At 55.9% G+C, this 12284-nt stretch overlaps 1 protein-coding gene across 14 annotated transcripts in view; it reads right to left on the bottom strand.

Moving 5' to 3' along the window:
• Nucleotides 1–12284, bottom strand: part of COL13A1 (collagen type XIII alpha 1 chain) — a 144679-nt gene that overhangs the window by 50493 nt on the left and 81902 nt on the right. For 12 of the 14 annotated variants that reach the window (XM_032608166.1, XM_032608167.1, XM_032608178.1 and 9 more), the window contains 4 exons: nucleotides 9532–9558; nucleotides 8658–8684; nucleotides 6764–6820; nucleotides 2028–2126 (listed from right to left, as the gene is read on the bottom strand). In XM_032608166.1, coding sequence (XP_032464057.1) covers nucleotides 2028–2126; nucleotides 6764–6820; nucleotides 8658–8684; nucleotides 9532–9558 — 210 coding nt within the window. The remainder of the gene's footprint in view (nucleotides 1–2027; nucleotides 2127–6763; nucleotides 6821–8657; nucleotides 8685–9531; nucleotides 9559–12284) is intronic. The other 2 variants (XM_032608175.1, XM_032608177.1) reach the window with 1 other exon arrangement.

Genomic DNA, 12284 nt, shown 5'->3' with positions numbered 1-12284 from the left:
CTCCCTGGAAAGCCGACCTTGCCCAGCAGAGCCTGGGTTTTGCCTCTGGCCCTGCCAGCCTGTGGGGGAGCCCTCTGTCTCCTTGCCCCACCCCTGGGGCACAGTGAGCACAGCAGCCAGCGCAGGGGAGGTGGCATGGGCCCCCGCGGGAGCCCGAGGGAGAAACAAGGGAAGGCGGGCTCCGGCGTGGTCTCGGCCGTGGGTCTGGACGGCAAACACTGCCTGGAGAAAACCATGACGCTCGAGTCTGGTCTCTTTCAGTTGGTTTAAAAACATGCTTTCTGGTTTTTCTCTTTATAAACAACCTAACAAAGAAAACCACCTGGCTTGGGTTCAGTGATCGGGAGCCCAGTGTTTGGGCAAGGGCCGTCAGTAAAGAAGTGAATTTTGAGCCTTGTTTTTTGGTTTTCTTGGCTTGGTTTGTTTGGTTCAATTCCCTAAATTTCACTTCCTTTCAGGTTTTCTGTTTTTGCATCTAGAAACCCATGGAAGTGAGACTAACTTCCCTCCCCCGGGTTCTGGGGAGAAATCATGGAAATATTTAAAATTCGTTACGGGGATCAAGCTGAACAGGAGAGCCGGCTCCCAGCAAGTTAGGTTTTCACTCTGCTGGGCCGCCTTCTGGCCAAGATGGCAACCCTGGTCTGCCAGAGCTGTCGCCCAGCCTGGGGGGACCCTACGTTGAACCTCAGCTTTTTGGCAGCTGGGGTAGCTGAGGGCCCAGATGTGAAGCCAAGTGACATGGAATGTGGCTGTACTCTTCGAGGGCTATCTGGCAGGGACACCCTGACCCAGCAACTCCACCTTTGGGAATCTATCACCACGAAAGCATCAGAGATGTGCACATTTATGTTCAAGAATATATGGAAGGGGACTCATTAACTACCTTGTAGACAGACCCAGCAGTCCTAAAATCCACATCACAGGAGACTCCTGACTTAGGAAGGGGCATGGTTTACGATATTAAGGGAAAAAACTAACAGGATACAAACAGGATGTTATATTATTCAGAATATCATCAACGTGGAAAACGTTTATGTGCAGATCTAAGGAGAAAAATGGCAAGTACTCTGCGCAATGTTAATGATGGGGAACTCTGGATATGAGAAAGCATGCAATTTAAGACTTTGTCTATGTTTCAGATTTTTCACGATGAATGTGTGATGCCTTTGTCATAAGAGAGAAAAACACTTTTTTAAAAAAAGCCACGTGGAAAAAACATTATCAAACAGACTATGTCCTTAACCCCCATCCCTCCAGTAACTGCTGACGTTAGTCTTAGCTCTGGATGGAGAACCCATTTTCTCCAAAGAAGTCCAAGGCCCTGCTAAGTTATTCTGCCCTGGTGCTTTCTTGCACTAAATTGGGCTGAGAAAGAGTCGGGGCTTGGCCAGGGCTTACAAACAGATGACTGGTGGACACTGGGACTGACCTATTGCCTGGTCTTGCCTGGTGGGGTGTCTGTTGGCCCCCCTGGGCCCTCCCGGCAGTGGTCCAATCCCCAGGCTCGATGCAGGGCCCTCCTGGCCGACCAGACGTGTAACTTGGCTGGAAGGTGGCCCAGGAGTGGAAGCCCACACACACCAGCAAAAGAATGTCTGTTAGTGACGCCAGGCAGTCAGATGCCCCCTTGCTACCTCCTTAGAACACACTGTGCCCAACTCAGGTTTTCCTAATCCTGGGGGTCAGGAGACAGCCATCAGAATGGCCCTGGGAACTTTCTTTCCAAGCTCCTGTCTGCTGAACCTGGAAGGAGGCGCCTATTCGTGGTGTCCTCCCTGGCAGGCAATGACTGGAGTGGAACACATGGTCTCAGGATGTGTGTTCAGAACCAGAGTGTAACGGGTGTGACAGGGACAGACAGCTACTGCAGGGGCCAGCCACATCCAGCAGCCTTGTCAAGTGTTTCTGCCTGTTCAGTGGGGACCCAGGTTCCCATGGGTTATGAAAGGTTTGGAAGCTTCCAGGGAATTCCTGGGACAAATCTCAAAGGAGAGGAAGCAGTGGAGAGTGGAAGAGTTACTTACGGGTGGCCCCATGGGCCCTGGCAGTCCTGGGGGCCCCAGAGGTCCACTTGGTCCAGGAGGGCCTGGTGGGCCTTGGATGCCGGCCTGGCCCTGTTCACCCTGAGGTTCGTGGAAACAAGTGTTAGAGAGAGAGCCCCAGGCTGCAGAGCGGTCCCGCCCCAGTGCCATGCACCCGGTGAGGCCCTGCCGTGGGCTCTGGGGGAGGCGGTGGTGGGGTGATGGTGATGGTGCTGTGGTGGTGACTACATGCAGGGGCTGGTGGCAGTGAGGAGACGGCCAAGACATTAGCCCCTAGAGGAGGGGCTTCCAGAGAGGACTCGCTGCATCAGCTGCTGGTCCCCAGGGCAGAGCTCTGCTGCGGTGGCAGAGGAGCGGGTGAGATGCGCCCCCGCCCGACCGATGGCCTCTTCCCAGCCTGCTCAGATGGCCAGGGTACAGCCCAGGTGGCCGACAGCCTGGGCGTGTCTCAGGCCCTCCCTCTGCGTGGCGAGTCCACCGTCTCTGCGCCCTGGCCTCCTAACTATCAAACGAGAACAGCTGCTCCTTGTTTCCTGTCACTGCTTTTTGCTGTCTTTCATTATCTGGCCCAGAGGATCAACTGAGATCCTTAGGTCAGAGGCCACAGAATTTTGTTCGGCTCACCAAATAACTGGGCAAGAGATTTTATGTAAAACATTTGGCTTCTGATGAAAAACTGGGAGCCCTGGCCAGCTAGGCCCACATTCCCAGGGGGCTGCCGTCAACTGGGCTCTCCAGCTGCCTCAGGCCTGTCCGCATCCCTTCTGCCTGCAGCCTGCTTCTGTCACTTATGTGATTTGTACCTGACCTCAGGGGACAGTTGAGTTTTGAAAGTGTAAAGTGCTCTGTGCCTCTCTGGAGTCTCTATTATTATTCCTTTGCTTTATCCCCCAGCCTTTGTCACCCACCGTGCATGTGCCCAGGGTAGACCCAGGGCCCAGGGAGGCAGGGGTGGGATCATGCTCCCCGGTCCATGTGACCCAGATCTTGGGGCTGAGGACCAGCCTGAGTCATCCTAGATCTACACAGACCAATGTCATTATGTTATTTTCCACGTGACCTCTCCAGGGAGGGTCTGGGCTCAGCTCTTGATGGGGACCCAGCCCTGCAGACAGACTAAGGCAGAACAGCCTGGCAGGTGTGAGCGCTCCAGGCTGGGATGCAGGGAAGACCCAGGAGGCCAGACTCCAGTCCAGCCCACCCTTCCCAGTGTGATCTCAGTAATCCTCTGTGACACTGCTGCTTCCCTATGTGAAAAAGGGAGCTGACAATGCTTACTGCAAACTCCACAGAGGAAAACGATGATTACAAATAGGAGTGTACGACCTCACAATGAGAACGAAGATTTTAGCAGCATCTGCTTGAATCATCTCTCAGATGGGACATCCTAGGGCAGATGCCACCAGCAGTGCCACTCTGGGGCCTGGGCTGCAACCTGCCACACCCTTTGAGAAGCCACTTAAGGGCTCAGAGTGTCCCTGGTGGAGAAGGCAGGTGCAGAAATGGGCCACAAGTCCAATTCTACAGAAGAAAAAACTGAGGCTCAGAGAAGTTGAGCTCCCTAACCAAGGTCACAAGAAGAATTTGGGGGGAGCCAGGACCCAAGCTCAGAACTCCAGACTATTCCTATTCATTCCAAGTAAGCCCCCAGCAAAAACTGCTCACAGTCTAACTTTCTGCACTTTGGCAATGACTTCCAACACCGTCTGCTAAGCACATCGTGTGTCATATAAAGTTTCCTCTTTCAACTAATGTTAGACCCGATGTTTAAGCATCTTATAGAGCCTGTGAAATCAATATTGGTTTATTGATAGGAAATGGACAAGCCTTTTTATGTCCCACCATGGCTGACAGCATAAAAACCTTATTCTCTAGGCAGAATCTGCAGCAGGCAGGACAGGGGCCCCTATTCTTCTCTCTCCTTTGCAAATCAGGTCAGGGCAACACAAAAAGTTCTGGCTTATCCACCTCTTGCTCTTGAAAAGGGAGGCAGCAACATGCCTTGGCCCCTCCTAATTTCTTCGTCTGTGAGGTGGCGATGATGCCACCTCCACTGCCGGGTGGCCCATGTCGGATTACATGAGATAATCCATACAGAATTCTTACAACACTGCTTGGGACCCAGCAAGGGCTCAACACATAGCGGCTAATGCAACTAAGGCCAGGAGGTGGCTGCTGGGGCTTGAGGCGAATGGCCGCTCTGAGAGCAAGGACTCGGCTCTCCTGAAATGGGGTCTGACACGGGTAGGGGTGGCTGAGATCAGGGTGGGCCTGGTGCTTCTCTGAGCTGCCAGTGGGCCCCCTGAATAGCCAGCCTTGGGCTAAGCGCTCGGAGCACATGGAGGCTCTCAGGATTTGGCTGGTGTAACGGGATATGTAGGCTTGGGTAGCACGTGTGTCACATGTCCCTCTGTATTTTTAGCTGTAAATTGGAGTGATTTTTCAGCCTTGTTCAGTCAGGTGTCTGAACATGCAGGCCCCTGGGCTCCTGAGTCAGGCCAGATGGTGGCTCCAGGCCCTGCTGTCAGGTTTTCAGAGAGCATCTCAGAGCCCTGCCACTTCCAGCACCCCTGTGGCCTTGGGGGTAACCCCTGACCCCCAGTGTAAGGAAGGCTACGGGCATGGGTGGCAGCCATGGAATTCCTGGCCTGGCATCAAGCTGCAATGCCTATGCCTGGATCCCTGGGTCTGTGGTCTCTCGTTCTTTGTGATCTGGTCCTACCCCAGCCTCCTTGGCTTAGTTAGGCAGGAAGAAGGGAGCAGTTGCTCACAATGATTACACCTGTCAGTTGTGGGCTACATCTCCTCTGCAAATTCCCTCGCTTCTCAAACTCAGGTTACAAGTGATCGGATGCTAAGCAATCTGCATTTCTAAATATAAAGGGTGTAGGTCCAAGTGAGAGAGCTCTGGACGTGGGGTCTGAAGACCTGGCTGCCGGTTCCCGTTCTGCCTCTTGTTGTTTGTGCGACCTTAGGTACAAATTCACCTCTCTGAGCCTCAATTTAATTCTAGCACTATGCCAGGAATTATTCCCAGTGCTCTACATACACAATAACCCTAGGCAGTAGGAACCGTTATTATCCTCATTTTACAAATGAGAAGCTGAGGTGCAGAGAGGTTAAGTAACTTGCCCCACATCACACAGCTAATAAGAGAAGGAGAATCTGGGTGCTCTGCAATTTATTGGCTGTGTGACCTCAGGCAACTTACTTAGTGTCTCTGAGCCTTACCTCCCCATCTGTGAAATAAGGATGATCATGCCTAATTCACACAACCACGGAGAGAATTAAATGAAATGAGGCCTGTGAAATGCATGGCCAGTGGCCGGTACACAGTGATGGCTGTCGTCAGTAGTAATGGTGGGGTAGTAGTTGTGGCTTCTGGGCCTGGGAGTTGTGTATTTCCACGTCTACGGCATTCGTGAGTCCATTTTTGTCTAAATTAATGCAACGGGAGTGCAGTGAGATTCTCCCTTCACCTATAGCCCCAGCTGGACTGACAGGGACCAGAGACTCGCCAGCCCCTGGGAAGCCCCACGTGGTCTGGGAAAGGGAGGTGTCTACCTGGAAGGTCCGCCTTTTAATGACTGGGGGTGCAGCCAGCCGCACTGAATTGAGGAGAGGCAGCAGCTGAGGAGAAAGATGAGTTGGAAGGCCAGAGGGCAAAGGCCAAAGATCGCAGGGGTTCAGGAGGGTTGGAAGTCCACCAGGATGGCAGGGCGGCCAAGAAGGAGGGAGCAGAGGAAGAGAGAAGAGAGATTAGCGAGCGTGAGGCACAGGAGGGAGGGCGTGGGCGGGGCGCTTGATGCTTGTGGGTGCAGTGCTGAGCTTGCCCTTAGATGGCACCCCATCCCTGGAAGGAGGCGGGCCCTTGTGGTATTGGCCAGAAGCACTCCCCGACTGGGAGAGTGGCCCCCCTGGCCAGACCTGCCCTCCATGGCCAAGCTGGGTCACAGAGGCCTCCTAACATGCGGCCCAACATTGCACTGACAGCCCCGCCGGTCCCTGGTCACGGACAGAGGCTGCTGGGCTGAGGGGAGCAGACTCCGAGGCTCTGGCTTGGGAGCCACAGGACCACCCTAAATTGGTACTTGAAACCAGGCTGGTGTGTGGCGAACTCTGGGTTCTTTTTTTGGCTAAACGAGAAGGGCTGGTGTCAGCGGATCTGGGGAGGATGGTCAAAAGCAGAGCCAAGCCCGATCCCGAGGGTGTGGCCAGTGTGGGCACCAGCTAAGTGCTACTGAGGTCTCACCCTGGGGCTAGTGGGCTTGGAAAATAGACACTGGACAAAGACGTCTCTTGCATGTGCAACCACTTTTTTGGGGGGAGGCAACCTGCAATCATGTTATCTAACGTAATTTTCATTTCTGGAAATTCTTGCTGTTTCCAGACTCTCAACCCGTGGGTGCTGAGCGCTCCGCTTTCGGAAGAGGTTAGGACCCACGTGAAAAGAGAGATGGCATATAATCCACCTCTCGTTTTTGAAAGCATTGTGACTCACAGGAGGCCACTGGGATGATTCGAAGCAGGGGCCGCCTGGGCTGAGGATGCACCCAGCTAGGGACCTGGGAGCCCAATCGTCGCCTTTCCAGGTCATTGCTGCCCTCATGGGCGGCCCCATCCCTCCCACTGTGGGGCCTGGGGACGTGCAATGTTGGGCTCTGCATCTAGGGAGCCTCTAAGCAGAGGGGCCTGGAGACCTTCCAGAACCTACAAACCTTCAGGGTAATTATCTGGTTGGAGCGCAGAGCTGCTAGAGACCTGCTGAGGTGCTCCTGGTGTGGGGTAGGGGTGGAGGTGGAGACAGGGCAATGGGGAGAGTGAGTGCCAGGCCCAGACACCAGCTCCCCGTCCCAGGGCACCCCTCCTCCCCCTCCCTCCCTGGGGATGCTACAGGCTGGAACAGGGGCCCGGACCACCTGGATCTTGTACCTTGCAGGCCAAGAGGCCTGCTACCCCCATCAGGTCTGCAGTCCCCTCAGAAAGCCAACAGACGCCTTGCCCTAGGAGGACCCTGCTTTCCTACCCACTTCCAGATAAACAGAAGGTGCCAGCTGCCTTGCCCTGCCCAGCGGCTGGATCCCCAAATCCACGCTCACCCGGCCTGACTCGTTACCCGCACTGGCGCAGCCATACCCTGGGCTCCTCTGCGCCCTGTGGCCCTGTGGAGCCTTCTCTCCCCGCCAGCTCCCTCTTCTTGGGTTGCGCTGAAGGGCAACCGGCCCCATGCGTTCTCTCGGGGCTGATGACACACTGTCAAAGCGTCTAAGTTGTGTTGTCTTTTGTGCTGGGGGATGCTGTCTTTCTTTTGGGTAACATAACAATCCTGTGAGCCCATCGCTTCAAATAAACACATCTGACCTTCTATTATTGTATCAGGATCAGGCTGGCCGGAACACCAGGGCCCCTGCTTCCCTGCAGCACATGCCGCTGACAGGCTGGCTCTGTCTGTGCTGCTGCCGGCCTGTGCCCCCCGCCCAGTCTTGGCCTCCCCCCCACCCCAGCCACTGACGCTCAAGGCTGTCCCCGCTTTGGCCTCCCCCTGGCCTGGGAACCAGGGGTCAGAGTCTGAGTGGCCAGACCCTGCCAGCAAGGCCCTCCCAGCGGTCTTCTGGAGCCAAGCTGACCGACTCTGAGTCTGGCTTGTGCTTCTCTCCACACCCTCAAGACCACTCCCTGGCAGGGGTGGGCACCCAGGGCAGCCACACTGTGGGTGTGTTTGTGGGCACGATGCAGCCTATGACAGGGGGATGGACACCTAAAGATGCTCCACTGAGAGAGGCAAGGCCGATCCACAAAACGAGGGGCATTTCTCGGGTCCCAGCTCACTGGGGCTCCTGCACACCTTCACTCCCCCCCATCCCCGAGAATGGCTCTCTAATGTTGGCACACACATCTGAGGGCTCCTGATAGGATGACAGCAGACTTTGGGCTCTGTATCCTGGGCTGAAGCAAGGGAAAGGAAGGAGCTGGGCAGTGCCAAGGGGGCACAGGAGATCATCCCAACCCTGAAATCCCCCACTCCACTTGGAGGGGCTTCCTTGATTCTTAAAGAAGCAAAACAGAGACTTTACCCTTGAATTGATTCAGTCAGCCTCCAATTATCTCCCACCATGGAGGTTTGGGTCCTCTGAAACAATGACTAACCCAAAAGTCCCTCTGATTCCACCAGGGCAGGCAGCTGGACACACACAAGCTGTCTCTCTCTCTCTCTCTCTCTCACACACACACAGGCACACGCACACGCACGCTGGGTAGGGAGCCAGACCCAGACTCACACAAGCTGCACAGCCTTACGATGAAGGCCATGTGCAGAGGAGCACACAGCCAGGCGTGCAGAGTTCCAGACACACACACGCCGGGGGCTCGCAGGCCCAGCCAGCACAGGAGCAGACATACAAAGACACGCAGCTCTGCACAAACACACACACACTGACTACCAGGCACACCCCAGGAGCTGGCCAAACACCCCAGCACCGTCAAGGCACCACTCTGGCTGCTGAGTGCAGAGGGGGGCTGTGTGCTCCTGGTCTCCAAGCTCTGTAGGGAAGAAGATGAGGCTAAACTGGGGGCTGTGCTCCAGGGATAGATCAGTATTTGGGGTTCACTTACCCGGTGTGGGTGCTCTCCACACTGACCCTGGGGAAGAGAAGGAAGGAGAGGAGGAATCAGGCCCTTGCTGGGGGGCTGTACCTCGGGGGCAACCTCAGGACTTGGGGACGCACCATGCATGTGCGTCACCCGCCTGCCCCGCTCTGTCTTGGGCTGAGCTCTCTCAGGCAGGAGAACTGATTCCCTCCCTCGAGCCTGGCTGGCAGCAGGCAGGTAACCTCCAGGGCCTGCCCAGACGTGGCTCCACAGAGCCAAGGGCAGGACTCTGCCGCCATACATCACATGCCATGACGGCAGAGTCACGAGTTATGCTCCGTGCCTGGCTGGAAGTATCTTCCGGAAAGGCTGACCCTCTGGGTGGGTCCACCCAATGGCTCTGAACAGGAACCCCTGGAAGGGAACAGTAGACACCAAGGCAGGCTATGGGCAACGGGGCCCTCGGAGACGCCTTCTTGGAGTCGCGGGTGCCAGGTCCCTGCACCATCCGCCCGGGGGCAAGCCCAGAAGAGCCCCCATCAGAGACTCAAGGAAGCAGAGAAGGTAGGAGGCTGGGAAGAGGGCCAGGCCAGTGGTTTACAAACTGACACCTCAAAATCCTAGAGGCTTATGGAGGTGCTCAGGAAATACCATGGGGGTGGCAGGCAGGATGGGCAGAGAAAGAGGCTGAGAAGGACCAGGCTCCAGGCCATGCCTTCCCCGCAAAAGAACCCCACGCAGGGCATCTTCCCTTCTCTCTCTCATATACCATGTACCACAGGGTACGGGGGATTCCCCTGGTTCTGTTGATAAAATCTGAAGTTTGAAAATAATCCTTTCTACCTGTTGGAAGGCTGCTTCTTGAGATGAAAATTCTAGAAAACCTCCATCAGCTTACCTTTTCTCCTTTTTGTCCTGGAGGTCCCTAAGAAGAGAAATGAGACAGTTAGAAACAGAGGCTAAGGACTCAGGGCCCAAAGCCTCTCTGCTGGGAAACATTGGGGCGAGGTACCCGCCAAGCCCTGTGGGGAGGTCAGTGGCGCACAGAAGACAGCAGAATCAGAGATGCAGGCCTGCACGGGATTGTGCAAGGAACTTTTTGGAAAGCCTGCAGTCCCGAAGGCTGGGCTTGGCCACCCACACCAGGTCTTCCGGTGCTCGAGATGTTCCAGCTGGCGTGGCCCGGCTCCTTCATCCGCCCGTGGACATGACTAGGTGTGCCCTGCCCCCCGCACGCGGCCGCGATGAAGAACAGGTGCCATCCTTCATTCATTCCCGCAACCGCCAGCATCTTGTGGGCCAGCCACGGAGGAGGCTGCGTGGCCACGTCAGGCAGGGCTCTGCTACTGCACACTCACGCCACGTCCTCACGGAGCCAAAAGCACCTTCTAACTCCTACCCTCCGAGGCCTCAGCATCAACCCCACTGAACCAGAAGGGCTTCTGGGGACACGGGGGCTGGGGCAGCGCTGCAGACTTTGGGGGTTTTGGAGAAACCTTTGGCCAAAGAGGAAGCAGGAAGTGGGCGACTTAAGCCATCCTCAGTTCTCTGAGGAGGACATGGCGTCCAGCTGGGTATCTCAGAAGCCTGACCCAAGGCCAGTGCTGAGAAGGCTTCACGCTCGGCCAGTGTGGAGGGGAGGGGGTAGGATGGCGCACCTTGTTCTGAGGATCCCCTCGGAGGCAAGGCTTTCAGGATGTGCTGAGTCACACCCGCGCTGGCCCGAGAGGAAGGCACTGGCGTCACTCCATCTCCCGGACGAGGTGACGGAGACAAGACCCTGTGGCTCAGTGAGTGGTGGCACTGGGACCGTGAAGGTCCAGCTGTGTCCACTCTGCCACGCGCTCTGAACTGGGCTGGACCTCAGGGGGCAGGGCTTCTAAACTTGGCTGGAGCCACAGGCAGTGTCCCAGCCTCTGGGGCCCTGAGCTCCCTTCCATCTTGCAGGCCTTCCTGAGGGCCTGTGAGGACCCACCTGCCAGGCCAGTCTCTTTGGGGTTTGAAGACCTCAGGATGCCCATGGACAGATCCATCTGGGTGGGAGGAAAGCCTTCTTTTGTCCCCAACTTGACAACTGGACCAACCCCCAAACTGGGAAATTCCTAGGAGGTTCGTGGGAAGGGACACGTGGTCTTTGGGACAAGCCACGTGGCGCCCCAGCCCATGCGGTTCACTAAGTGTTTAGCATCAAGTTTAGCAGAATGTGACGCATATGGCAGGGAGTCAGACTGCAGGGGACCAGGCCACCCTCTCTTGGGACAGAGAGAGGGGTGTGATGAGAGAAGGAGGGCCAGGGGCCCAGAGGAAGAACCCAAAGGCTTGGGACTGCAGAGACTTGGAGGACTGAGTCCAGACATCCCAAATGGCGGCCCATGGGACAATCGTGGTCCCCAAGGTATTTTGTTGATCCCACAGTTTTATTTCAATAAACTGAAATACTGAAGAGCAAGGAGAGTACAACAAAAATCTGAATTTCAAGTTTCTTTTAAGTATTTCAAGGTCCAACAACACAGGGCACTGATTAGCTCTTGAGCCTGCCCCTTTAGGACAGGTCAGGGCGATGTGCCAGCTTGGTACCTGTCATGCTTCCTCTGTGCCAGGTACTGTTCTAAGCACTTGGTGTGAATTAACTCCTCTCGTCCTTAGCACAGCCCTGTGAGCTGTGGGACAAGCCGTGAATGCAGAGTCCTGGCTCTCTTTTACGCCACTTGGGGGGCCCCGGTCCTGTCTACGCCTTACATCAGATTCTTGGGGCTACTGTGAGGTGGGTGGGGCAGAGGTGACCCCCTTCTGACAGGTGAGGGCACAGGTTAAGCATGTGAGGGTGAGCCCCAGCCCCCCATGTTGGATGCCCAGCAGCAGGTAAACCATCCAGGAAGGGAGGCAAGTGGGAGACGGACAGATGATAAACAGGCTAAGATAATTACACTAGACAGCGTGTTGAGTTACTAGCTTGGGGTCCCCGTGCCAAGCCAAACAGAAGCCTAATGGCTCTGTGGCCTGTCGGATTTTGACGGACGACTACGAGGTGGACAGGGGACCTAACACACTGATGTGAGCTCATGGGAGAAGGGGTGGCCCTACCGTTCCCTGTTCAAGTTAGTTCTGACCCCGGAACAGATGGGGAAGACTCATGGGGGGTGAAGTGGGGTGGGGCAGAGGGATGGCAGAAAGGGGAGTCCCCTAGAAAGGTCCCTTTCTTTCTAAACGAAGGGCCCTGGCAGCAGAAGGAGACACGGTGGAGGGTAAGGGCCTACCACGTGGGTCTCACTCCCTGTTCTGTTATTTAGGAGTTGTGTAACCTCAGGCAATACACACAACCATTCTGAGCCTTGATCTGCCCTTTCATAGAGTGGGGATGATAAGCTGTTGGGAGGATTACAGAGCAGTGCCCTGCTGAGGGCCATCACTGTTCCTTCCGGGGTGGCACGGACTGGGTTAAGGCTCTCCAGAAGGTGGGAAGGGGCCAGGAGGAAGGTAGGGGCAGAGGTCTGCTTCTCCAGGTCTGCCTTGTGCCCGGCTGGGGCAGGAGCGCCTGGAGCCCTGGGCGGCCCAGAGCAGGGAGCATGAGGAAATCAGGCTCAGGACGAAGTGCCGGATGGGTACCCTCGGCCCCCTGTGAGTGCTGGATGAGAGTGGCGGTTTGGGAAC

Source organism: Phocoena sinus, chromosome 16 (assembly GCF_008692025.1).
Source record: "Phocoena sinus isolate mPhoSin1 chromosome 16, mPhoSin1.pri, whole genome shotgun sequence".
Taxonomy (NCBI): domain Eukaryota; kingdom Metazoa; phylum Chordata; class Mammalia; order Artiodactyla; family Phocoenidae; genus Phocoena; species Phocoena sinus.
This window is presented reverse-complemented; position numbering and strand designations above follow the sequence as displayed.